Raw genomic sequence first — 27,175 nt, 5'->3', positions numbered from 1 at the left:
ACTTGTTGTCTGTAAGAGATTTTTTATGATATTTAAGTGCTTTCTATGTATCAAACACTGTTCTAAGCACTGGGGTAGGTACAAGGTAATTAGGTTGGACACAGTCCCTGTCCCACATAGGCCTCACAGTCCAAGCATGAGGGAGAACAGCTATTTACTCCCCATTTTACAGTTGAGGAAACTGAGGCACAGAGAAGTTAAGTGACTTACCCAGAGTTGCACAGCAAGCAAGTGGCAGAGCCAGGATCAAAACCCAGGTCCTTCTGACTCCCAGGCCCATGCTCTTTCCAGTAGGCCACACTGCCTGGTTTGATTTGCTTTCATAACCTTCAAAGACACTTTAAGAGTCTCATTATCTTTTGATGGATCCTCACCTCTTCCTCCCTACCCTGACTGATACTGTGTAGTTGGGAGACAGTGTATTTATTTTTAATGTATATTCTTAATTTGGAGAGAATTCTTTTGGTCTTCCAAAGCAACAAGACCCAATTACGTAATTCTCTCCTTGACTTTAATGAAAATATGAAAACCTGATGTTTATTTGGTTTATCTGAAAAAATAAAATGACCATACTTCTCCTTTTCTAAAAAGACAGCTGTCTGATCACTGGTTGGCTGTTCCATGTCTTGTTTCTCTCCTTAGTGAGTTTCTGTGTGACGGTCCTAGGGAAGGAAGAGGACATAAAAGCTCATCTTTAGACTGTAAACTTGTCCTCTGGATTGTTAGTTCGCTGTGGGTAGGGAATGTGTCTCTTGATTTTTGTACTCTCCCAAGTGTTTAGTACAATGCTCAGCACATAGTAAGTGCTCAGTAAATACTATTGAATTAATTGAATGAATGAATTTAATGAACATGTATGACCTACTGGAAAGAGCATGGGCCTGGGCGTCATTCATTCATTCAGTCGTATTTATTGAGCGCTTACTGTGTGCAAAACAACAATAAATAGACAACATTCTCTGCCCACAATGAGCTTACAGTCTAAAGTGGGGAGAAAGCACCTGGGTTCTAATCCTGGCTCTGCCAACTGCTTGCTGTATGACCTTGGGCAAATGACACTTCTCTGTGCTTCAGTTTCTTCATATCCGTATCTATAATTCCTGTTCTCTTCTACTTAAACTGTGAGCCCCATGTGGAGCAGGGCCTGTGTCCAAAACGATTACCCTTATTAGCACTATCCTGGCGCTTAGAACAATGCTTGTCATATAGTAAGTACTTAACAGATATCATTATTATTAGTAGTAATAGTAATGAATATTAATAGCAATTAGTAATCATAATAATGAAAAGAGTAAGAATGATAAATTCCATCTTTTCCCAAAATTGAGAAGTAGGTAGAATTCCCAAGGAATGAAATACCTTTTTTAATTATTAGTATCTATAGTGAAATTCCACTGTCTGGAAAATTCAGGGATCTGGTAGCTATTCTTGCTAAATTATTTTGGTTATAATTAGTGCACTGCTCAGTGAATACTACTGATTGATAGTGCCTGAGTCTTTTGCCTTTTCACCTCACCTTTGACTTCCTGAAATCATTATAACTCTGATCAAAGTGAAATATATTGAGAAGCAAGTCATCTTCTTGGTTTGGTTTGATGTGGACCAGCTAGGAAGGTGGTATGTTGCCTCAGTTACGGAGCCTAATTGTTGAAAGAAATGGAAATCTCATTTTCTGTTATTGTTTTTAGGTGGCCTTACGAAGGCAACAGGCTCAAGAAGAAGAGTTGGGAATTACCCAGCCCATCCCCTTGCCCAGTGCTTCAGACTTGCTTGTTAAGAAGGAAAATAATGGTAACAACTCCTGCTTAATGACAGAAAACAGCAGTTTGACACTTTCAGCAAACACTTCAACTACCACATCAGGTAACCATATTTTACAAATGTCATGCATTTATCGAAGGTCAGTAAAGAAGGTCAGGGAAGCCAGGTTCCTTAACTGACTTGTAGAATAGAGGTTGATTGTGTTCCCCAAGGTGGGCCAAGGACTGTGTCTGATCTGGTTACCTTATATCTACCCCGACCAACACTTAGCCAATATGTTCATGAGGGTTTAGTAGTAAGTGCTTAATGTCATAATGATTATAAGTGTGAGAACACTAAAAATGGTCATCAGTTCCCTTATTACACTGTTTGTAATTTTGAAGTTCTTCTACCTCTAGGTGTAGATCCATTGTGGGAGTTAGTGAAATGATGCTTTATTACTTGACTTTAGGGGCAAAAAAAAATAAATGATAACTTCTTGCATTAACATAACTTCCTTCATTTCGCTTTACAAAGTAACGCTCCATTTTAGGAATATGCAGATTGCAGATGACAGTGGAAAAAGTCATAAAAAGGTCTCTCCTGTCAGTGTCAGCTTGATTTAAGATCAGTTAGGTGCTTTTGGCATTCCCCTCTTTATCCACAGGTTTATCAGAGGATCACTATGCTATGTGGAGATACTAAGAAAAGTTGCCAGCTCCCCCAGTTGCATTCTGTTGATCCCCAAAAATTGGCTAGGTGTTCCTGGAAAATGCTATTTAAAATGAATCTATATCCTTAAAGGTATAGGTTGGGGTTACATTCTCTCCAACAGCTTTTCCCCCATTGCTTTCAAACATGCTTATGTATCCCCTATCCTAAAAAAACCCCTCCTTTGATCCCATGACTCCCTCCAGTTACAAACCCATCTCCCTTCTAGCATTCCTCTGCAAAGTCCTTGAGTGAGTTGCCTACACCTGCTGCCTCCACTTTCCTCTCCTCCAGTTCTCTCCTTTGACACCCTCCAATCTGGCTTCCGCCCCCTTCCCTCCATGGATACTGCCCTCTCAAAGGTTACCAATGATCTCCCTCTTGTCAAGGCCAGTGGCCTCGACTCTGTCCTAATCCACCTCCACCTCACAGTGGCCTTCAACACTGTGGACCACTCACTTCTGGAAACATTATCCAAATTTAGCTTCACTGACTCTGTCCTCTCCTGGTTCTCCTCCTATCTCTCTGGTCATTCATTCTCAGTCTCTTTCACGGGCTCTTCCTCTGCTTCCCGCTCTCTAACTGAGGGAATCCCTCAGAGCTCAGTTGGGTCCCCTTCTGTTCTTCATCTACACCCACTCCTTTGGAGAACTCATTCACTTCCATTGCTTCAGTTACCATCTTCATGCGGATGATTCCCAAATCCACATCTCCAGCCCTGATCTTTCTCTTTCTCTGCAGTCTTGTATTTCCTCTTTCCTTCAGGATATCTCTACTTGGATGTCTTGCTGACACTTCAAACTTATACAAAACAGAACTCCTCATCTTCTCACCAAAACCCTCCCCTCAACTTTCCCATCACTGTAGACAGAACCACCTGCCTCCCTGTCTCACAAGCCCATAACCTTGGAATTGCCTCGACTCATCTCCCTCATTCAACCCACATATTCAGTCTGTCATGAAATCCTGTCAGTGCTCCCTTCACATCACCATTAAAATCTGCCCTTTTGTCTCAGTCCTAACGGCTACCTCATTGATCCAAGCACTTATCCTATCCCACCTTGACTACTACTGCCTCAGCCTCATGGCTGACCTTCCTGCTTCCTGTCTCTCCACACTCCACTCCAAACTTCACTCTACTGCCCGGATAATTTTTCTAAAAAATGTTAGTGGGAAGAGCACGGGCTTGGGAGTCAGAGGATATGGGTTCTAATCCCACCTCCACCACTTGTCTGTTGTGTGACCTTGGGCAAGCCACTTAACTTCTCTGGGCCTCAGTTATCTCATCTGTAAAATGGGGATTAAGACTGTGAGTCCCACGTGGGACAACCTGCTTACCTTGTATCTACCCCAGTGCTTAGAACAGTGCTTGGCAGTTAGTAAGCACTTACCAAATGTCATCATTACTATTATTATTATTATTCAGTCCACGTTTCCCCACTCCTCAACAACCTCCAGTGGTTGCCCACCCACCTCCACTTCAAACAGAAACTCCTTCCATCGGCTTTAAATTACTCAGTCATCTAATCCCCTCCTATTTTACCTACCTAATTTCCTATTACAACCCAGCACACTCACTTGGCTCCTCTAATGCCAATTTACTCAATGTACCTTGATCTAATCTATCTCACTGCCGACCCCTTGCCCACATCTTGCCTCTGTCATAGAACTCCCTCCCCCTTCATATCAGAAAGACGATCACTCCCCACCGTCAAAAACCTTATCAAAAATTACATCTCCTTCCCTGACTAAAACCTCATTTCCTCTTCTTCCTCTCACTTGTATGTCACCCTTGCACTTGGCTTTGTACCTCTATTCACCCCACACTAACCTCATCATTTATGGACATACTGATAATTTATTGATTTATATTAATGTCTGCTTCTCCCTGTAGACTTTAAGCTTGTTGTGGGCAGGGCAGCAGCATGGCCTAGTGGATGGAGCACGGGCCTGGGAGTCAGAAGGACCTGGGTCTAATCCTCACTCTGCCACTTGTCTGCTGTGGGAGCTTGGGGAAGTCACTTCACTTCTCTGTGCCTCAGTTACCTCATCTGTAAAATGGGAATTGAGATTGTGAGTCCCACATGAGACTGTGTCCAACCTGATTAACATGTAGCTACCCCAGTGCTTCAAACAGTACCTGGCACATAGTAGGAGCTTAATAAATTCCATAAAAAGTGTCTGCCAATTCTGTTAAATTGTACTCTCCTATACCCACAAATATAGATATCCCTTTATATTGGAGAACAATGTTTTCTGTATTTTTGCTTGGTGGTGATCATAACATGAGCAGAAAGATATTATTTTATGCATTTAGAATTTATACCAACTGGCTAGCTGCTTATTTGATTTTACGGATTTGCTGACCATTTTGTTGGTTGGTTGATTGTTGCCAGCTGCCTGGCAATTTAATTGTCTTTCCTGACCAGATTTTGGCTGGCTGGCTAACTGGTTTTCCGACTAGCTGGATGTGCACACCTAAGTACATTTTCAGCTGGCCACTTTCCTGGCAGATCACCCATTATCCTCTATTAAAAGGAGGAGGGAAAGAGTAGGGAGCCTGCAGTCAATGGTATTTGAGAGCTTACTGTGTGCAGAACACTGTACTAAGTGTTTAGGAGAGTACAATATAACTGTCAGTGGACACGTTCTACGTCCACAAGGAGCTTATAGTCTAGAGAGGAAAACAGACATGAAAATAAATTACAGGTATAGACAGATATACTGTGGGGTTTAGGGTGGGCTTAAAGGATATAATCCAGGAATGCATCGTGCAGGTATGCATGTCTTCTTCAGCAGGGAGATGAAGCTTCCCTTAAGGGTTTTCTGGGGCAGCCCTAGAGCCATGAACATTTGTTGAGGGGTGAACTTTTAGTAAGGTATTCTCAAGGATGGAAGAGTTATGGGAAGAACAAGTAGGGCAGTTGTCACTGGTTCAAGATCCAAGTGGAGAAAACCTGTTTTCCAGAGCAGGGGTGTTTTGTCATTTCAGTGTCCAGGGGATGTGAAACCTTGTCAAGCCAGGGAGAAGTGAGGCAGGGCTCTACTACTGTTAACAAACTCTTTTCCTTCAGCCCATCCTCTCTTCAGCCAAGCTTCTATCTTGTCTTACGCCATCGAGTCGTTTCTAACCCATAGAGATACCACGGACATATCTCTCCCAGAATGTCCCGCTGTCCATCTGCAATTGTTCTGGTAGTGTATCTGTAGAGTTTTCTTGGTAAAAATATGGAAGTAGTTTACCACTGCCGCCTTCCATGCAGTAAACTCGAGTCTCCACCCTCGACTCTCTCCCATGCCACTGCTGCCCAGTACAGGTGAGTTTTGACTTGTAGCAGATTGCCTTCCACTCGCTAGCCACTGCCCAAGCCAGGAATGGAATGAATAGGTCTCTGCTTGACTCTCCCTCCCGTAGTCGAGACTGGTAGAGTACTGGAAACACCTCAGGTGTGACCCTGAGAGGGGAAAACTTCTATCTAGCTGCACATATTGTCTATGTGAGATGTTGAACAGAGCACATCACTTCCCTCCTTCAGGAGATTTGTACTGGCTGACTGGTGCCAGGAATCAAATACATTCCTCAGTTGCCTACCCCTCCAGAATCCACCTGACCAGTAGGCATTTTCTATCCCATTTCCTGGGCCCTGAGATGCATCCTTTTAGAATATATATCTTTATAAGGGCATTTAATGCCTGTTCCTTTCAGGGCCTTCCCCAAGGATAAGCAGTGGGAGGTGGGATGGACTGGAAGCTCGTTGTGAGCAGAGAACGTCTCTGTCTACTGTTATCTTGTAGTCTCCCAAGTGCTTAGTTCAGTACTCTGCACACAATAAGTGCTCAATAAAAACGATTGAATGAGTGGGAAATGTCAAAACCGCAGTCATTTTTCAAAGATAAGGAAAACATGTTTTTGAATACATTGGAGGCTAGGGCTAACTCTCATTTTATTAAACTAATACAGTGGAACTCCCTCTTTGGAAAGCTGCTTGAAGTTGCTGCTACCCTGCATTTCTCTTTCCTGCCATCCCTTTTCTCTTCCTTCCTTAACACCTTGCCTGTCTCATAATCCCAAATTTAGTGATGCATAGTGCTTGTGGCCCCAATGAAATGTATTCACTTTTAAATCAGTGGGCAAGTGGTTAGACAGTCAGCCGTTGCCATTTTTAATTTCTGTGGAAATCTGGAAAGTGCTTTGTCGAGACTGTAGACTTGCATGCCCTCACCGTTCCTCGACACAACCGCAGCAAAGATGAAGGTCAGGACATGGGGCCCCTTTGGGTTCGGAAAGTTAGTGACTGGAGTCAGGATTTAATTAGTATCTCGAATTGGAAAGGGTAACATAAAATATAGTTGAGGTTTACAAGATATTGATTAAAGCCTCTGAGGTTCAAAACTGCAATGAACAAGCAAATGATCTGATAATCTCAAATCAGATAGCTGCACCCCTGCCTTTAAGGTTTGTTGGGGGAAAAGGCTGGAAAGGGGATTTAGGCTAAAAAAAATTACCCCAAGTGAACTTCCCTTAGCTTCTCTCTATGAAGAGAGTACTATGTATTCATCCATTCGTTCATTCACTCGTAGTAATTGAGTGCTTACTGTGCACAGAGCACTGTATTAAGGGCTTGGAAAGTAGAACAGTGCTTGGCACATAGTAAGCGCTTAATAAATACCATAATCATCATTAAAATTCAGCAACATAAAGCTTAAGGTAAAATCTTATATCTAGCCTACAGAATCTTGACCAGACTTCCCAAAAACAAGTTCAAGAATTGTATTTTGTGTTAGACCTATCATTTCATTCAATAGTATTTATTGAGCGCCTACTTTGCAAGTGCCTAGAACTGTGTCGTAGAGAGTAATACTTTTACCACATGGAAATCTTGTGGTGTGGTTTCATCCAGGAGCTGGAAATTCCAATTCCCTTTCCTTCTGTTTTCTTCCTGGGGACTGCAGAATCTGTAAAGTATACCCTACTGTTCAAGATCACTCTTTCTGCTGAAAAATAAAGTGTGAGCCACACCATGCTGAAAAATAGGCCAAATTGAGGGGACATTTTTTGGCAATTCTAGCCTTATGTTTTCATTCCCATGGCAATTGGCAAGCTAACTGACCTGTCTTATCCTAGCCCAGTGGGTCAAATCTTCGGCCTTGGAGTCTTAAGTAGGTGCCAAAGGGTAGAGGTTGGGAAGTGGCTTTTCCTCATTTTGGCAGCTTTCCCTATATCAGCTGCTTGGCCTGGCCAGATCTTTTGATTCACTGAAAACTGTGAGCCAGCTGCTCAACTCTCTGTCCCACTGAAACCCATTGTGTGTTTTTGTTATGCTCTATGGTTTGAGTTATTTTTGTTCACTATTCTGGTATGTGACAAGTGACTACATACACGCATGCTGTAATCGGTTGGGGTTGTGTACCAACTCTATAATATTGTCTCTTTCCTGAGTGTTTAGTACAGTGCTCCACACACAGCACTCAATGAATACCATTGATGGATTGTAATCAGATGAGGGCATAGGAATACTGAGGTGACTGGGGGGATGACATAACTGGGAAGTATGGGGGATGAGAAGGGAGAATTTAATGGAGAATCCTTCTTGTAGAAGGTTACCTTTTAGAAGGACTTCAAAGAAGGGGAGGGATGTGGTTTGGTGATGCTGAGAAGGGAGGAACACATTTCTGGGAACTTTCAAATGATGGGTCTAAGTTTGTTTTTGGGAAATCTAGTCAAGATTACATAGCCTACATACATGATTTTATCTTAAACTTTATAGTAATAATAATGGTATTTGTTAAGTGCTATGTGCCAAGCACTGTCCTAAGCGCTGGGGTAGAGACAGGGTTATCAGGTTGTCCCACGTGGGGCTCATAGTCTTAATCCCTATTTTACAGATGAGGTAACTGAGGCACAGAGAAGTTAAATGACTTGCCCAAAGTCACACAGCTGATAAGTGGTGGATCCGGGATTAGAACCCACAACCTCTGACTCCCAAGCCAGTGTTTTTTCCACTAAGCCACACTACATAGAAATGGCAGTATTGTGGACATATATTAAGAAAAGGGGAGGACAGTTGCAAATCAAAGGGTAGCTTCACAATTCAAAGTTTACATTGTATTATAATTATTAATGTCAATGGTATTTTTGAATAAGAATAGTAATTATAGTATTTATTAAGCACTTACTATGTGCCAAGCACTGTACTAAACGCTGGGGTGGATACAAGCAAATTAGGTTGAACACTTACTGTGTGCAGAGCACTGTTCTAAGAACCAAATTTGAATGACTCGGTTTTGCCAACTGTGTTCACTGAGTGCCTACCAAGCCCAAGGGCTCAAGGAGAGTTCTGTAGACGCAAGACATCTTATATGATTACTACCCTCCTGGAACTTCAAATCTAATGTGGAAGACAAAGCAAAACTTATTTACAAGTAGTGGGAGCAGTGGGAAGATGCCCAGTTTTCTCCCTCACCTGTGACACCTATGGGCGGTTGGGGCACCTGAAACACCCTGGAAAATCCTCTATTTCTGATTCCTGTTTTCTTCTAGGTTGGTGGTGCCATATGGAATCCTCTGGACAAATACCTCAGGAAGGGGCAGGTAAGTCAGCTCTCTGGCTACCCTTTTGCCTGTCTGGGATAACACTTGTGGTGAAGAATAATGATGGATTCCAAGGACTGGGGCCATCATGAAAGTTTTGGGAACTCCGAAGAACTTTGAGAATGTAGTTCTTGCATATTTATGGAGCGCTTACTGGGTGCAGAGCACTGTACTAACCGCTTGGGAGAGTATACTCCCAACAGAATTGGTAGTCACATTTCCTGCCTACCAAGGAGCTTACAATCCAGATAAAATCCACTGTTTGATGAAAAATGTTTTATGTACTCATATTGTATTAAATGTAGGTGTATGTGTTCCCTCTCAAAATATTACTTTAGAGATGAGTTTCATGTTTTTAAAAATCTGAATTCAGTTGAAAGGATATTAGGCTAATGGAAGAGATGCTTAAGGGTACAATCAGTATTGTTCTGCAAGGTTCATACAACTCCCACGGTGCTTCTAATAATCATCTCCAGTTCAAACCCTTAGTATTTGCATTTGAGTTGCATGAATTTTAGTTAGTCCAACCTATTACAACTTGTGGGCTAACAGGATGGAGGTGTATCTCAAGAGGGAAAGCAAAAAAAAAAAATGGCCTAGTGGAAAGAGCATGGGCCTGGAAGCCAGGAGATTTGGGTTCTAATCCCAGCTCTTCCACTTGTCTGCTGCATGACTCTGGCCAAGTCACTTAACTTCTCTGTACCTCAGTTTCTTCATCTATAAAATGGGGATTCAATACCTTTTCTCCCTCCTACTTAAACTGTGAGCCCCATATTGTACAGTCCTCGGCACATAGTAAGCACTTAACAAATACCATGATTATGATAGCAATAATAATAGTACTAATGAGTCCTATAAAATATAGTGAATTTCAGCCATAAGACATAAATAATGAATTAATGATTTTAATGATGTACTGCCATAATGACATAGAAATGATTCTTGGTATACTGGGCAAAAGCTACAGGACCAGATTCTGGTCTCCCCAAATCATCAAAACTATTTTTGTTCACTTACTTGTTAGGGAAGTAGCATAGCCTACTGGAAAGAGCACGGGCCTGGGAGTTATAGGACTTGGGTTTTAATCCCGGCTTTGCCACTTGTGACCTTGGGCCAGAATCTGTGTCTCAGTTTCTTCATCTGTAAAATAGAGATTCTAAATACCTGTTCCCCCTCCTGCTTAGACTGTGGGCCCATATGGGACAGTATTGTGTCCAACATTCTTATCATATCTACCCCAGGGCTTAGTAGTAGTAGCACATAGTAATCAATCAATCCATCAATATTATTTATTGAGCCTATGTGTAGAACTCTGTACTAAGTGCTTGGGAGAGTACAATACAACATTAGTAAGTGCTTACCAAACAGCACAATAATTATACATTAGCACATCATTTTTTTGTGTGTGTATATTAAGTGGACTGTTAAAGGAGCATAAGTTACAAGAAATTCTCTCAACTGCATGGATTTTTTTTCTTTGTATATATTTAAAATTTTAAGCTTAGAACATTTTTTGCCATCTTCACTACTACACATTGTTTTCTGTAAAAGGAATATTGTTTGAAGAAGTCACACAAATCATATAGGCAGGCTGGGACAGACTTTTCTTATTGTATCCATATTATTGGCAGATTAGAAATATTATGATGCCTTGAAAGGTCCAAGACAATTTTTCAGACTTCTTGTGACATGCAGTTCTTCAAAAAGAAGGAAAGCAAACTGTAATGGTACCAGAAACTTGACCATACCATTTTTAACCTTGTAACATTTATAAAGGCCTTAGTTAATCTTGAATCAGGAAAGAAAATCTGAGTTTGTGCAAATGAAATGCTGTTTTTCAAAGATAAATAATAATGATTATGGTGTTTGTTAAGCGCTTACTAAGGCACTGTATTCGGACCTAGGGTAGATACAAGTTAATTGGGTTGGATACAGTCCCTGTCCCCCATGGGAACAGGTAGTTCACAAAGCATAATCGATAAACATTTAAATAAAATAAGTGGAGGATTGTTGGCAAGGAGATGTCCTGAATTCTGCAGTGTCATCAATAAATCCTACTCCCATGTCAGAGCCTCCTTCTTGCTTAGGGCTGAAAGGTTAATCTCTTTTTGCATAATATGATTGAAGAATTTCAAGAATCTTCAGGCTGGTAGACTGATCTGTAAAGTGCACCCATCACATAACTCTGGGAAGCCCTTCTCCCTTCAGAAGCACAGCCAAATCCTGTTGCTGGCCATGGGACAGGGCAGGACCAGATCCTGCTCCAGGCTAGGGAGAGTGGGATCCCTTCTGTTCCGACAGACTCCACTGGAACCGAACATGTCCGAAATTAAACTCCTTAAATTCCCTCCCCAATCCTCTTGTCCACATAACTTTGCCTTCACAGTCAACAACAATGTCATCATCATTCGCCCCTTCTCTCAAGTCTGTAACCTTGGTATTATCCTTGACTCCTCACTCTCTTTCAACCCCCATATTGATTCTGTCACTGAATTCTGTTGGTTCTTCTCCACAACATCTCCAGAAACTGGCCTTTCTCCATCCGAACAGCCACCACACTGATCCGAGTGCTTGTCACATCCCGACTTGACTACTGCATCAGTTTTCTCGCTGACCTCCCTCACTCCATTCTCTTCCCTCTCCAGTCCATACTTCAGTCTGCTGCCTGGATCATTTCCTGCAAACATAGTTCTGCACACATCTCCCCACTCCTCAAAAGCCTCCAGTGGTTGCCCATCTATCTCCGCAGAAACTCCCGACCATTAGCTTTAAGGCACTCAATCATCTCTCCCCTTCCTGCTTATCCTATCGCTTCCTCTCTCACTCAAATTGCATGCTTCATTCCTCTCAAGCTGACCTACTCAATGTGTCTCATTCTCACCTTCCTCACTGCTGTCCTCTTGCTTACACATTCTGTTCTGCATGGAATTCTCTTCCCCTTCACACCTGGCAGACCATTGCGCTCTCGCTCTTCAAGACCCTTCTAAAATCACATCAGTAGTAGTGGAAAGAGCCTTTAATGCCAACCTACTCCCTATACCTTCATCTCATCTATCTCACCACCGACCTATGGTCCCCGTCCTGCCTCTGACCTGGAACACCCTCCCTCTTCATAGCTGGCAGATAATTACTCTTCCCACCTTCAACGCTTTATTGAAAGCATTTCTCCTCCAAGAGGCTTTCCCTGCTTAAGCCCTTATTTCCTCTTTGCCCACTCCCTTCTGTGTCAACCTGATCTGCTCCTTTATTCATCTCTCCCTCATCCCCTCAGGACTAATGTATATATCCATAATTTATTTATATTAATTTCTGTCTCCTTCCTAGCTCATTATGGGTGGGTAATATATCTACCAACTCAGTTATTTTGTACTCTTCCAAGCGCTTACTTTGGTGCTGTGCACACAGTAAGTGCTCAAAGCCGCATGGCTCAGTAGAAGCAGTATGGCTTAGTGGATAGAGCACGGGCCTGGGAGTCAAAAGGATCTGCCACTTGTCTGCGGTGTGACCTTGGGCAAGTCACTTAACTTCTCTGTGCCTCAGTTTCCTCATCTGTAAAATGGGGATTAAGACTGTAAACTCCATGTGGAACATGGACCGTGTCCAAACTAATTAGCTTGTATCTACTCCAGAGTTTAGTACAGGGCCTAGCACATAATAAGCATTTAATAAATACCATTAAAAATGATTGATTGGGCCTGGGAGTCAGAGGACCTGGGTTCTAATATCAGTTCTGCCACTTGTATGCTGTGTGACCTTGGGCAAGTCACTTAACTTCTCTGTGCCTCAGTTTCCTCATCTAAAATGGGGATTAGATTTTACGCACTCCTACTTAGACTGTGAGCTCCATGTGGGTCAGGGACTGTGTCCAAGCTGATTATCTTGTATTACCCCAGTGCTTATTACAGTGCTTGGCACACAGTAAGTGCTTAACAGATGCCATTATTATTATTATTATTATTATTGTACAAGATAATCAGATTGGACACAATCCCTATCCCATATGGGGCTCACAGTCTAGTAGGAAGGTGTAGGGTTTAATTCCAGTTTTACAGATGAGGAAACTGAGGCACAGAGAAGTTAAGCACCTTGCCCAAGATCACACAGCAGGCAGGTGACAGAGCCAGGATTAGAATACAGGTCCTCTGACTTCCAGGCCTATGTTCTTTCCACCTAGGCCATGCTGCTTTCAAAAAATATTATCAATTTATTGTCTACCAATATAGAAATGTTCAGTAAATCACTGGCAAGGCAGTACTTGGGCCTATTTCATTAGGGTTACCATATTAGGACCTAGAGTTAGATGCATTTTTAAAAGACCCTTTGATTTCTGGGACTGTTTCGGATCCAAGAGTGGTGTCCAGCAAATTCCTTCAATAAGTTCACTCCCTGCATTATTTTTAGTGTGAGCTATAATGATTTTATCATAGTCATATTTCTTCCAAGGTCTTCTATCTAAGATACCCATAAAGCAACTACTCCCTTCTCATGTTCTCTTTGATCTTACAATTGGCTGAAAACCTTCTGTGTTTAATGTTTATTGATTTTGTTTCTCCTCCTTTTGTTTTTGCTTCCTTGGTTCTGAATGTCTTGAGTTTTTCTTTGTCTCATTTCCTTTTGCTCTCTTAAAGTGTCATGTTTTTTTGCCTCACTGTTTAATCTGTTTTATTCCAGCTATTAATGTAGGACTGCATCATATTTTGGTTTTGGCTTGTAATAACCAAAGCCTCTACGTCCTCATCTGATTGTGGGTTTCTTAGTTGTGAATCGGGCGGAATTTAGGGTAGCCACTGACACCTCTATCGGATACCGGACACATTGATCCACACAACATCCCATATGTTATGTCCAAGCCTGCAGTGTAGCGAAATGATGTCAAAGGCAGTGCCGTTTTGCTGAAACCTGTCTAAGGATACCTGAAACTAGAGTTTTTCTCCAGGGGGCACTCCCTACTCTCCTCTTGCTTCAAGTCTGGGCATTCCCTTCCCAGGGCCCTGTAATCACAGGGCTGCTTCTGAGCCATGAAACCTGGTGGCAGAAGCCAGGGTGGAAGGAGGCTGTGTACGGAAAATGAAAATACAGGCCATAGAGGCACCTGGCGCCATAGCTATACTTGAAAGGGGACAGACCACCTGAAAAATGGACTGGTGAAAAACTGTATGACTGTAATAGTAGTAGTGACATTCACTGAGTGCCTTCTGAGTGCAATGCACTGTTCTAAGTGTTTGAGGGGAAAAAAAAACAAGCAGGATGACTGGCCACCATAAGGAAGCTTGAAAAAAAAGTTCAAGTGCTAATTTCATTATTAAATACCATGATAATGGTATCTGTTAAGCACTTACCTCTGTACCAAGCCCTGGGGTAGATACAAGGTAATCAAGTCTGACACAGTACCTGTCCCGCCTGGGGCGCACAGTCTAAGAACCACTCGTCCTACCCACACCCCACCCAAATTTGTCCCTCAGTCACCTCCCCTCTCAGCTCTGCTGGTCTCTGAGTCCATGGGGGTTTGCTGACTTTTAGACCCCCCTGCCTCCCCACAAGACTCAATAGATGCTGGTGGCCTGAGTCCTGGGGTTTGGGTTGCTCTGGCAGACAACTGGGAAATTCAGGCAGGGTCCAATAAGTGACTCAAGTCAGGGAGAGAGAGAAGGGAGTGGGCTGCATCCTAGCTAAGTGGAGCGCTTCTCCCCAAAAGGGAAGGTAAACTCTCTGACCTTTATTGGAGAAATCTTTGAGTGAAAATTAAAGTTCATCTTGTCGTAATTAATTTTCACAACTATCTTGTATGCAAGTCATACAAGATGTAAGATGAGGCTCATCTTTGTTTATTCACTTGACTTTCCAATGAATCTCTTCTATATGACAGCTTTGTTTTAGAGTTGTCCTTTGACAAGGTATCAACTTTTGTCCATTCCAAAACTTTCTCAGCCATATAATTGTTCTCATCGTGCATGTATTGTCAGCTTATTTTTTTAAGTTTCTGTCTGTTCCAGAAGTGAGCCTAATCAAGGCCAAACATAGCTTCTGATTGTGCTGGGTTTTTTGGGTTTTTTTTGGTTTACAGACCTTATTGTCCAAGTTGGCTGTTGCTATCACAGCTATGTAGTGGGAGTGGCTAAGAAGGTAATCCATTAGAAGGTCTCAAAAAATACACTCTGTACTCTTCAAAACTGAGTAAAATATCAAGGTTGATGGGCTGCCTCCTTAATTCTGTGTATAATTAGCAAACACAGCAGTGGGAGGCAGAGTGGTACTGAGGGAAGATATCAGACAAACAAACAGATTAGCAGAGGCAGAGAGCCTGAGGGGAGGGGTAATTTTGTTTGACTGTTGGACTAAACCAACATTTGTTGAACCCTACCATTAGCATCTGAGACCCTTAAAAGGGTAAAGCTAAATGGTAAGATACTTAGATCAGGAATGATGTTTCGAGGATTCAGCTTTTGGGGACCTGGCCATGTGTATCAGAATTAGAAGTCAGGAGACTTGGATTCTGTTCCAAAATCCACCGTACAGCACTGACTTACTATGTTCCCCAAGGTTACTTGGTTACTCTTCAGACCATTTTTATCATAGTCATAAAATAATAAAAATGGAAAGGACCGCCAAGGATTACCTGGTCCATTCCTCTGCCACTAGGTGGAGGAATTACTAAATCATTCAGAATGGAAAAATGCTAGGTATTCTTGTCTTAAAAATCACTATGGATGAAACTCCATATCCTCCCTTGGTAGCTTATTCCAGTGTTTTATTGCCCTGGCAGCTGAGAAATTCTTCTTTATGGCCAATCCAAATCTCTCCTGCTAAAATTTAGGGCTGTTTCTTCTGTTTCTTGGTAGCTTATTAAAACCTGTAGTTTTGTATGGTCTAGCCTCGACCATTGTACTTCCTTTAACCTTTCGTTTTACGGCCATATGTTTTCAAACAATTATCCTTTTTTGTTGTTGTTCTCTGAAATCTTTAGTTTCTCTCAGTCCCTTTTCAAATGTAATGACCAAACAGGACAAAATACTTTAAAAAGGGTATGATCAATGTGAAGTATAGAATAAGGATTATTTCTCAACCACATGATGATGATGATGATGATGATGATGATGATATTTGTTAAGCACTTAGTATGTGTCCAGCACTTTATACTAACCTCCGGGGTAGATACAAAACAACCAAGTTAGACACAGTCTCTGACCCACATGGGGCTTATAGTCTAAGTGAAAGGGAGAACAAGTATTGAATCCCCATTTTACAGAGGAAGAAACCAAGGCACAGAGAAGTAGAATGACTTGCCCGAGGTCACACAGCAGGGATTTACTAACAGAAGTAATGAGTGCAGGTCTGGGAAAAAGAGGAACTGGGTTCTAATTTCAGCCCTGCCGCTTGTCTGCTGTGTGACCTTGGGCAAGTCAGTCAGTCAGTCGATTATGTATTTCTTGAGTGCTTATTGTGGGAAGAATACTGTACTAAGTGCTTGGGAGAGTACAGTAGAACAATATAACAGGCACATTCCCATCCACAAGGAGCTTACAGTCTAGAGGGGGAGACACACATTAATCAATCAGTCAGCCAGTTGCATTTATTGAGCGCTTACTGTGTCACTTAAATTCTCCATGGCTCAGTTACCTCATCTGTAAAATGGGGATTAAGACTGAGCCCATGGGCGACATGGACTGTGTCCAACCTGATTAGCTTGTATCTACCCCAGCACTTAGTATAGTGCCTGGCACATAGTAAGTGCTTAACAAATACCATAAAAAAGCAACAGAGTTGGTAGACGTTCCATGCCTACGAAGAGCTCACAGGCTAGAGAGGGAGACAGAGACACACAAGTAAATAAATTATGGTATGCTGTAAAGCTGAGGGTGGGGTGAATATCAAGTGCTTAAAGAGTACAGATCCAAGTGTATAGGTCATTGCAGAAGGGAGAGGGAGTAGGGGAAGAGAGGGTTTAATCGGGGAAGGAGTCTTGGAAGAAATGCGATTTTAATAAGATCTGAAGGTGGGGAGAATGGTGGTTTGTTGTATATGGAGGGTGAGAGAGTTCCAGGTCAAAGGGAGGATGTGACCAAGGGGCCAGTGGCCAGGTAGACAAGATTGAGGCATAATAATAATAATAATAGTAATTATGGTATTTGTTAAGTGCTTACTATGTGCCTGGCGTAGTGAGCAAGCCAGTGGTAGAGGAGCCAAGTGTACAGGCTGGGTTGTAGTAGGAAATCAGTGAGATAAGATAGGAGGGGGAGAGCTGATTGAGTGCTTTAAAGGGAATAGTAAGGTTTTAAAGCTGATGCTGAGTCAGTATCAAGGTGGACTTTGATAAGTGCTTGGTTTAGCATGGTAGAAGTTTCTATGGAATGGAAAAGGCAGATTTTAGCAATGTTCTGAAGGGAGAAATGGCAGGATTTGGTGTCAGGTTGAAGATGTGGGTTAAATGAGAGAGATGAATTGAGGATAATGCCAAGGTTACGGGCTTGTGAGACAGGGTGGATGTGTTGGTGTCTACAGAGATGGGAAAGTCTAGTGGAGGGCAGGGTTTGGGTGAGAAGATGAAAAGTTCTGTTTTGGACTTGTTTGAGATGTTGGCAGGACACCCAAGTAGAGATGTCCTGAAGGCTGGAGAAATTGCGAGGCAGGAGAAGAGAGGTCAGGGCTAGAGAGATATATTTGGGAGTCATCAGCGTAGAGATGGGAGGTGAAGCCATGGGAATGAATGAGTTCTCCAAGGGAGTGGGTGTAGATGTAGAATGGAAGGGCCTTGAAGCACCCCTGCAATTAGAAGATGGGAAGCAGAGGAGGTGCCGGTGAAGAAGACTGAGAAGGAGCAGCCAGAAAGCTAAGAGGAGAACCGGGACAGAGTCAGTGAAGCCAAAGTTACAGAGGTAGATGGAGTATGTATTAGACATGTTCCCTGCCCACAAAGAGTGTACAGTCTATTCATTCATTCATTCAATAGTATTTATTGAGCGCTTACTATGTGCAGAGCACTGTACTAAGCGCTTGGAATGAACAAGTCGGCAACAGATAGAGACAGTCCCTGCCGTTTGACGGGCTTACAGTCTAATCGGGGGCGACAGACAGACGAGAACAATGGCAATAAATAGAGTCAAGAGGGAGACATATCAAAGTGAATTACAGGCATATACGTAAGTGCAATTCATTCATTCAATAGTATTTATTGAGCACTTACTATGTGCAGAGCACTGTATTAAAGAGTCTAAAGAGGGAGACATATCAAAGTGAATTACAGGTATGTGCAGAGCACTGTATTAAGTGCTTGGAATGTACAAATCGGTAACAGATAGAGACAGGCCCTGCCCTTTGACGGGCTTACAGTCTAATCGACGGGCTTACAGGCTGATAGTATGGTAAGTGCTTAAAGGGTACAGATCCAAATGCATAGGCAATATAGAAAGGAGGGGGAGTAGAGGAGATGAGAAGCAGCAGGGTGTAGTGGATAATAACAATAATGACGATGGTATTTGTTAAGTGTTTACTATGTGCCAGGAACTGTACTAAGGGCTGGATAGTGCACAGGCCTGAGAGTCAGAAGGTCATGGGTTCTAATTCTGACTCTGCCACTCATCTGCTGTGTGACCTTGGGCAAGTCACTTCACTTCTCTACATCTCATTTACATCATCTGTAAAATGGGGTGTGAAACTCTGAGCCTCACAAGGGAAAGGGACTGTGTCCAACCTGATTTGCTTGTATCCACCCCAGCACTTAGTTCAGTACCTGGCACATAGTAAGCACTTAACAAATACCATTATCATTATTATTATTATTATTATGAAGGCTTATTCAGGAAAGCCCTCTTGAAGGAGATGTAATTTTAGTAAAGACTTTTGATTATGTTACAGAATGTTTCACAGAATAGCAATTTTTCTAAAATGACCAAAGATTTGCTTTAAGCAATCCATGATCATTGTTTTATTGGCATCACTTTTTTAAGGGAAGTGGGGTTAAGGATGTGGAGACTGGTATTGCCATCTCCTGTAAGTGTGCCACAGATTTGCAGTCAATTGATTAATCAATCAATAGTTATAGAACACCTACTTTGTGGAGAGCACTATACTATGTGCTTAGGAGAGTACAATAGAAATTAGTATATCTGATCCCTGCCCTCACAGAGCTTACAAACTAGCAGGGGAGACAAATACATTCAGATAGGAGGAAGTAATAGAGGATATAAGCTAAGTGCATAAGTGGTTGGGTGGATTGTGAGTATTTAAACTTAGTTGGCATGGAAGGGCCGAAGTGATCTGTTGGATATGAATCAAACTAAATTAACTTTGAGAATGAGCAGAGCTGTCTACCCAGTTAAGGCTAATTGGTAATTGGACTAGGTTAGTTAATAAATTTGAGTTATCAAGGATGCCATAAAAGCCCTCCCGTTCTTTATAAGGTTTGGGGGAGGATATGTTTCCCTCTTTCCACCCATACCTCTCCCTTAACCTTGTATGCTTTTTCTAACTCACTTCTCAAACAAGACCTCAGCTCAGAAGTTTTTAGCTCCAAATTCTGCTGCTTACTGAATGCTCAACAGAGTTGGTTTCAGACAACCCTCTCTTCCAACATGTTGTTAATCGTTCTTTCTTTTAAATCCCCCTTGGCTTGACCTCGTTCTGGCCAGAGTTTCTGCCCAATCCTAAATAACGTCACAGACTAGTGTGTAACACTACCTTTATTGAGGATCATAATTGGAATGCATTATTGATACCTAGGAGAGCTCCACCCCCCCGCCCCCCCCACATTTATACAACCTACTGGATTTGAAGCAGTGTGGGAAGCAGCATGGCCTAGTGGAAAGAGCACAGCCTTGGGATTCAGAGGCCCAGCGTTCTAATCCTCGGTCCACCAGTTACCTGCTGTGTGATCTTGGGAAAGTCACTTAACTTCTCCGTGCTTCAGTTCACTCATCTGCTAAATGGGGATTCAGTCCTTCTTCTCCCTCCTACTTAGAATGTGAGCCCCATGTGGGACCGATTATCATATATCTACCTAAATCAATCAGTAGTATTTATTGAGCACTTACTATGTGCAGCTGAGCACTGCCCTAAGCGCTTGGGAGAGTACAGTGCAACAGAATTAGCAGACACATTCCCTGCCCATAACGAGTTTACAATCTAGAGGGGAAGGTGGATATTAATATGAATAAATAATTTATAATATATAATTTAAAGATATGTACATAAGTGCTTAGTACACTTGGCATATAGTAAATGTGTAATGATCATCAATATTATTATTAATATAATGATTACAAGGCATAACTGCTTTGGGAGATAGTTGAGCAAATGCCATACTAAATGTTTTTCCCAAACAATAAATTGGACTGAATTGGAACACAGAGTAGCCTGTAAAAGGACTACATATAATATTTGTATTCTGCCAATTGAAGGCTGTCTTACTGCTACAGGAGAGTACTTGTTCTGAGATAAGGTTATGCCTCTAAGACCCATAAGCTTCCCTTCAAGGACATTTGCTAGTACATACGCACTTTCCCATGAGAAGTTTGCCAACTGGATGCACATTTGGACTTGGCTATAACAAGACATAAGGTACTGTCTCTTTCATCTTGCTATTGCTGGGAATTCTCTCGTTCCAGCCTTCCTAAGGTCTGGGACAGGGAATTCCTGTAAGCACTTGGGATCTAGGGAAAGGGAAAGCCCAAGTCCTGTGGGGAGTCCCTCCCTGATAGTACACGGCGAGGAGAACTCAGCTCTCAAGGCTTTTTCCTCCCCCAACCCCCATGTAGGGTTGAGGATTTTTTTTCATCATCATCATCATCATCAAATCAGTGGTATTTATTGAGCACTAACAGAACACTGCACTAAGCGCTTGGGAGAGTGTAGTACAATAGAGATGGTAGACATATTCCCTGCGAGCCCACAGTCTACAGGGGTGTTAAAACCATTTACCCCTGGCAATTGCTTCTGAAGCTCCTGATTAACCCTCGAGCCACCTCGGCCTTTCAGAGACGGTTGATAAGGAAATTCACCCCAGGAGCAGAGGGAATGGGTCGGCGGGTCCTAGATTCTGGGAGACCAGAGCCTGGGTTCTTCATAATAATGTTAATGTTGGTATTTGTTAATTAATTAATGTTGGTATTTGTTAAGTGCTTACTATATGCAGAGCACTGTTCTAAGCGCTGGAGGAGATCCAGGGTAATCAGGTTGTCCCATATGAGGCTAACAGTCTTCATCCCCATTTTACAGATGAGGTAGCTGAGGCCCAGAGAGGTGAAGTGACTTACCCACAGTCACACAGCTGACAAGTGGCAGAGCCGGGATTCGAACCCATGACCTCTGACTCCCAAGCCCATACTCTTTCCACTGAGCCATGCTGTTTCCCCTATTCATATGTTCCCCTATTCCTCAAAAACCTCTAATGGCTGCCCATTCCTCTCCACATAAAGCAGAAACCCCTGACCCTTGGCTTTAAAGCACTCAATCAGCTCTCTTCCTGTGACTCATCCACTCTCTTCTCCAGCTACACAACGGGATGCCTCTTTTTCCTTCTCAAGCCAACCTAGTCGTGTTTTGCTCTCATCAGGTTTGGCACAGAAGCAGCTTGTCAGGGCAGGCTAGAAGGCCAAATGTGAGAAGAGTACTAGGGAAAGAAGGGAAAGATTGGGGGCTATCAGGGGAAAAGTTCTGATTCCATGTCAGAGGAAGGATACAATGTTATCAGTATTATTACTATTATTCCCAACTTTTATTGAGCATTTGCAATGTGCACAGCACTGAAGTGAGGGCCAGGGCAATGGCCAGAAAAATCAGTGAACACGGTATCCCTGGCCCCTAAAGGGGTCAACAGCCTCAAAAGGGACTGTGGACACATGGAAGTCTCGGAATGTAATCAAAAGAGCAATCAAAAGGGGCAATTCTACAATTCAGAAAAATCCCGAGTAAAACGTAAGGGTGAGAAAACTGGTTCCCTTGGGAGCGTAGCCCCTATCTGTTGCCCAATTCTCCTGCCCCCGCCACTCCCATTTCCTCTGTCCTGCAGGAGTCGGGTTCTTCCCCAGGAAAGCCTTTGAGAGGTGTATCTGGAAATTGGAATTAGAATGCCCATGCTTACCTAAGACCTGGTAACAATTTCATATATAAACAGCCCTTCCAAATCTGCCCAGAGGTAGAAGTGATTGATGGCACTGCACTTTTCCTCGTAAGAGCTGCCATTGCCTGTATAAAGCAGACCATTTTCTGGCCCTGTTCAGAATAGTTAAGTGGAGAACAACTGTGGGCTGTTTTTTGGAGAGGGTGGGGATAGGGGGTGGTTTCCTTTTTTCATTTTATTTCTTGTTTTTGCTTTTTTTGGGGGGTTGGGGAGGTGTTGTTTTCCTTTTTTCATTTTATTGCTTGTTTTTGCTTTTCCCCTGATTTTTGTGAGAAGAAGAGAAAAAGATTCCCCGGACTCTTACTAAGCCACTCTGAATATCGTAGGCAGAAACGGTTTACAAAATCATAAGGATTTAGTGGTGCTCTGCTGCTATTGTAGTCTCAAATATTCTGATCTGTGACCATGGGCTGGACTTGTCCTCCCTATCAGCTTCCTTGCAGTGTGTACTGCTGGACATGGGAGGCCTGAGGGAAAGCATGTGGATGGTTCGGTGCAAACCATCGCTGTTACTGCAAAAACAACTCAAGTGTATGTCCTGCTGGTGGAAGGGCTTAACTTTCCCCTCTTTAACATTGGTGTCTGAGCAGTGTTCACCCTCAGTGACAATTGATTGAGCGACTTTCTCCACAATGTCCTGAATGTGAAGCATTTAGAGGAGTGTAGTGTCATTCCATGCCCCTTTGTCCATCCTTCTTATAACCTAGTGGCACACGCAGAAATCTGTGGATAGCTGTGGAGGATTGGTAGGGATTTTTTTTTAAAGAATTAATTGAAGAGAAGAGAATGAAGGATGAATTTTGATGCAAATGAATGGTGCATTTTGACATCTTCTGTATACTGTCGTGAGATCCTTTGCAAGATGTGTGTGGTCATGTCTGCTGTGCTAGTGAAATAGCAAAGCAATGAGAAGCAGTGTGGCCTAGTGGATAGAGCAAGGAGCTTGGGAGTCAGAAGGACCTGGGTTCTAATCCTGACTCCGCTACATGTCTGCTGTGTAACTTTGGGCAACTCACTTCACTTCTCTGTGCCTCAGTTACTTCATCTATATAATGGGGATGAAAGCTGTGAGCCCCATATGGGACATGGACTGTGTCTAACCTGATTATCTTGTATTTACCCCAGCGCTTAATATTCATTCAATAGTATTTATTGAGCACTTACTATGTGCAGAGCACTGTATTAAGCGCTTGGAATGAACAAGTCAGCAACAGATAGAGGCAGTCCCTGCCGTTTGACGGGTTTACAGTCTAATCGATGGGCTTACAGTTAATATGCCTGGCACATAGCACTTAACAAAAGCCATAAAAAAAGTTCATCCAGGCTTTGATTTTTCAAGGTACTGGATCCAGGGAAAACAAAAAAACTTGAAATCAACAACTAATCCCTCCCTCCCCCCAACCATTTCACATTTTTTGCAGTTAGTTTCAACTGTTCTCCTCACCACACCTTACACCTTTTAACTTAATTTTCTAACAAGTAGCAAATTTAAGTAATTGCACCTACCCCCTGCCCCCCCCTCCCCGCCCGCCCCGCTTCAGGTGAGGGTGAAAATAACGGTGATGCCGCCAAAGGCCTGGCAGCTGAAGGGAGAGGAAAGAGAAAGAGAACCTGGACAATCCTGAGGCTGAATAATCAGCACCCAAATAGTCAATATTGATTGTAGAGATACATTTGCTATGTTTCTCTTGGAATCATATGAGCTACACATGTACCTGTGAAGTGTACATGAAAAAGAAGCAGAGTATACCTGTTAAGTAATTTACTGCCAGCTTTTATGGCAATATGTGCAGTGAAAAGCATTAAAGGTCAGAAAAGCTTCCTTCACAAATTTGATAAGATGGTGCAGTGAGCTATAACAGCATAAAGTCCTGGGGGTCACAGACCTGACTAGAAGAAATAATTATGCATGGTAATGGGTAATTACAGATAATGGCCTTTTAGGGGGTGGTAGAAAATACACAGTCCCATAGTCTTGCCTAGAATGAACACTGAATAGCACATTAACTTTATGGCAAGCTAAAAGTTCAGCACTGGAATATCAGCCAAAAAAAATTCCTGTGGGAAATATTGCAGAATTACATTTCACCAAAGCAAAATTGAAAAGAAAAAAAAATTTGATGAAAAGGGAAATACTAAGTTTTCTTTTTCATTGAAGAAATGGGCATTTCTTAATAGAAAGTGGGCACTGAGGACAAATTCGTGTTTGACTTTTAAAATAGCTCTAAAATGATTGTCTTGTGGGAGAAACATACTGTTCCAGCACTTCCTGATTATGACTTTAGGGAGTAATATCACATCAATTGCATTCAAGGCTACTGTATGACCTCCAAAACAGCCAGGAACTGAACCATCATGTCGCAGCATCCCAGCAGGGGTATCCTAATTTTTCAAGGGATAAGAACATGGTAAATGAAGCAGAAAGATCTTCAAGTTTGGTTTTGACCCAAAAGGATAATAGATCAAGTAACAGTACTTTTTGTGTGGTAAATTATGGGAAGAAAATCCTCTGATTTTCCTTGGAGATGAATGACACTGTTTGCTGCTACTGAATATTCAAGCAAAGAAAAATCCAGACCTAAATACAGTGTACAGAATTAGCTCAATATGAGGGGGCAGTGGTGCCACTGATTATTGAGTATTTTGTTCTGGCTTTCCAGTACTCTCCCAGTCTCAACTGTGGGAGGGAGAGTCAAACAGAAGCCTACCTATTCCATTCCTACCGCGGGCAGTGGCTTGTGAGTGGAAGGCAATCTGCCGCAAGTCAAAATTCACCTGGGCTGGGCAGCAGCAGCATGGGAGAGAGTCGAGGGCAGAAACTCAGGTTCACTGTGTGGAAGGAGGCAATGGTGAACTGCTTGTCTATTTTTACCAAGAAAACTCAATGGATACACCATCAGAACGATTGCAGATGGGAGAGATGTGTCCATTGCGTTGCTATGGGTCGGAGATGACTCGAGAGCATAAGACAAGACATCTAGATCAGATAGCTAGCAGCTTCAAACTCACTTTCTTTCCTGATTTATAAAGAAAGAGGCTGCTATAACAGCACCAGGCAGCCAACAGGCTAGGTGGGGTTCCACAAAGGATTATGCCATTTAGACCAATGACCCCTTTACCTGGCTCAGTCCTCCAGAATGAGTGGATTAGAGCCCATAGTTCTCGCTGCCTCGTCCACTGTCTAAGGAGTTTCAACTACATTAGTCACCGGCTGACAAGGAGTGGAGTTGGGGAAGAGGGAGATGGGATATTCCAGTGAGCCCAGCTCCTCCTTAACCTGGAGCATGTCCCCTTCCACTGACACCACAGCTCCCAAGCCCTCCCATCCCCTTCTTTGTCCAGGGGGTAGGGGGAGTCGAGGGCCAGGGGCTGTCGAGGGGAATGCCCCGGGTGGGCACAACCCCTCCCACCTCAGTTTTTCCTTCCCCCACAAGGAACCGGGATGAGATGTTGTGAAGCTCATGGTGGTGGCGGGAACCACCCTTCCGTGTACACACCCTTCCATGTACTACCCCCACTAAGGAGCTGGGATGCAGTGTTATGAGTGGAAGGGATAAAGCAGCACCACTCTTTCACCTTGTCAGTGGTACTTGAATTTACTCTTCTTTAGAAATTTATTATGTGTTGGCAATTAGGTTACTCATAGCTCCTTGTTTAAACCAGGGGCCCCAGTAGTTAGGTTGGACTACCGAACCTTGGGTGTGACTACTGCTGTATTCTTTACTGTAAGGGAGAAACATGTGCATGTGCGCACACACAAACACACACACACACACACACATTCTCTCTCACACCTTAAAATGAATTACTGGTTAACTACTATTAATATGCCATAGACCTGAAGACCAGCGTACAACAGTGAAAGATCAATAATGGTATTTATCATGTTGGGAGTATTGATTTTTCATGAGTGAGTGAATCATATTTCACACTGCATATGTTAGTGCATTAAAAAAGAGTAGCAGAGGTACTCTAAGGCATTATCCAAAAAACATGCAAAAAGGTGTAATGAACAAATGCATATGAATATCGGGATATTAAGTAGTAAAGTTTGTAAATGCCACCACCTTGCAGATAATTTCGAGGGAAGACAAGAATGGACTGTTACGATGGTGAGAAAAGGGGAGTGTAAATCATTCTCTCCTTCTATTCCTCCAGTTGAGAGGTGGGCTGCTGTTACCGTTCCTGTTTGTTGAACCCCATCTTAACCCATCTTCTTATCCATGCCAATTAATCCTATAATAATGCTAATTGTAATACAGATGTGTATTAGCGGTTTTTCTTCCCAGGGGACTCTGAGGCTGAAGAAGAATGGGGGGAAATCCTGCTTAGTGAAAGTCACAGGGGAATTTAGGATGTGTGGTTAATTAGATCTCTAATACAGCAACATCTAGGACCCAAAAGAACATCTTTTGGTCTTGAGTGTTAAAAAATTAGAAACATTTTAGCATCAAATTTGCAAAAAAATTGAGGAAAAAGCTCAACTGTATTTAGAAATGGGTTTTATGAAGGGAAGAGAGGCAGAAAATAGTCATAGAGTTTAAAGCTGCCATTTAAAACACATTGAAAGCAAAGTATTTAAATTGCTCCTTTAAAGATTATACCAAAAACAAGCTAAAATTTTAAAATCTTCTTTGTAGTTTTTAAAAATTGACTTACTTAGGATGCCATATTTATTTCTTGTTAATTTTCCATTATAGTTCCTCAATGTGTTTCTTCTCTCCCCAAAGTTTGCCTTTAAGGCTCTAGTCCAGTTTTGAAGAAAACTACATGCCTTAAGCCAGTTATCATTTAAAGTAGACCAATGGTCTTGGGACTTGGTTGCACAAAATTTTCAGGCTCGAATAGGAGGTGGAAATGTGACCTGCTTCAGAAATCCTTTCTGGGAATTATATTTGCCATGATTTTGCAGGACTGTATTTCCTCTGGGAAATGCCTCTAGACTGTAAATTCTTGGTGAGCAGGGAATGTGCCTACCAACTCTGTTGCATTGTATTCTCCCAAGTGCACACAGTAAG

The 27,175-nt window shown here is 42.5% G+C and overlaps 1 protein-coding gene and 1 non-coding gene across 2 annotated transcripts in view; one reads left to right on the top strand and one right to left on the bottom strand.

Annotated features, from left to right (window-relative positions):
- The window catches only part of DMRT1 (doublesex and mab-3 related transcription factor 1), a 102,433-nt gene that overhangs the window by 2,475 nt on the left and 72,783 nt on the right, over positions 1-27,175 (top strand). The window contains exons 2-3 of the mRNA XM_029054851.2: positions 1,689-1,863; positions 8,993-9,043. Of these exons, the coding sequence (XP_028910684.1) occupies positions 1,689-1,863; positions 8,993-9,043 (226 nt within the window). The remainder of the gene's footprint in view (positions 1-1,688; positions 1,864-8,992; positions 9,044-27,175) is intronic.
- On the bottom strand, positions 5,779-5,916 carry LOC114808562. The gene has a single exon (XR_003756409.1). It is a non-coding gene; the product is annotated as a small nucleolar RNA SNORA7 (small nucleolar RNA).

The sequence above is a fragment of the Ornithorhynchus anatinus genome, chromosome X5 (assembly GCF_004115215.2).
Source record: "Ornithorhynchus anatinus isolate Pmale09 chromosome X5, mOrnAna1.pri.v4, whole genome shotgun sequence".
NCBI lineage: Eukaryota > Metazoa > Chordata > Mammalia > Monotremata > Ornithorhynchidae > Ornithorhynchus > Ornithorhynchus anatinus.
The sequence above is the reverse complement of the archived record's forward strand: the minus strand, read 5'-3'. Positions and strand labels throughout refer to the sequence as shown.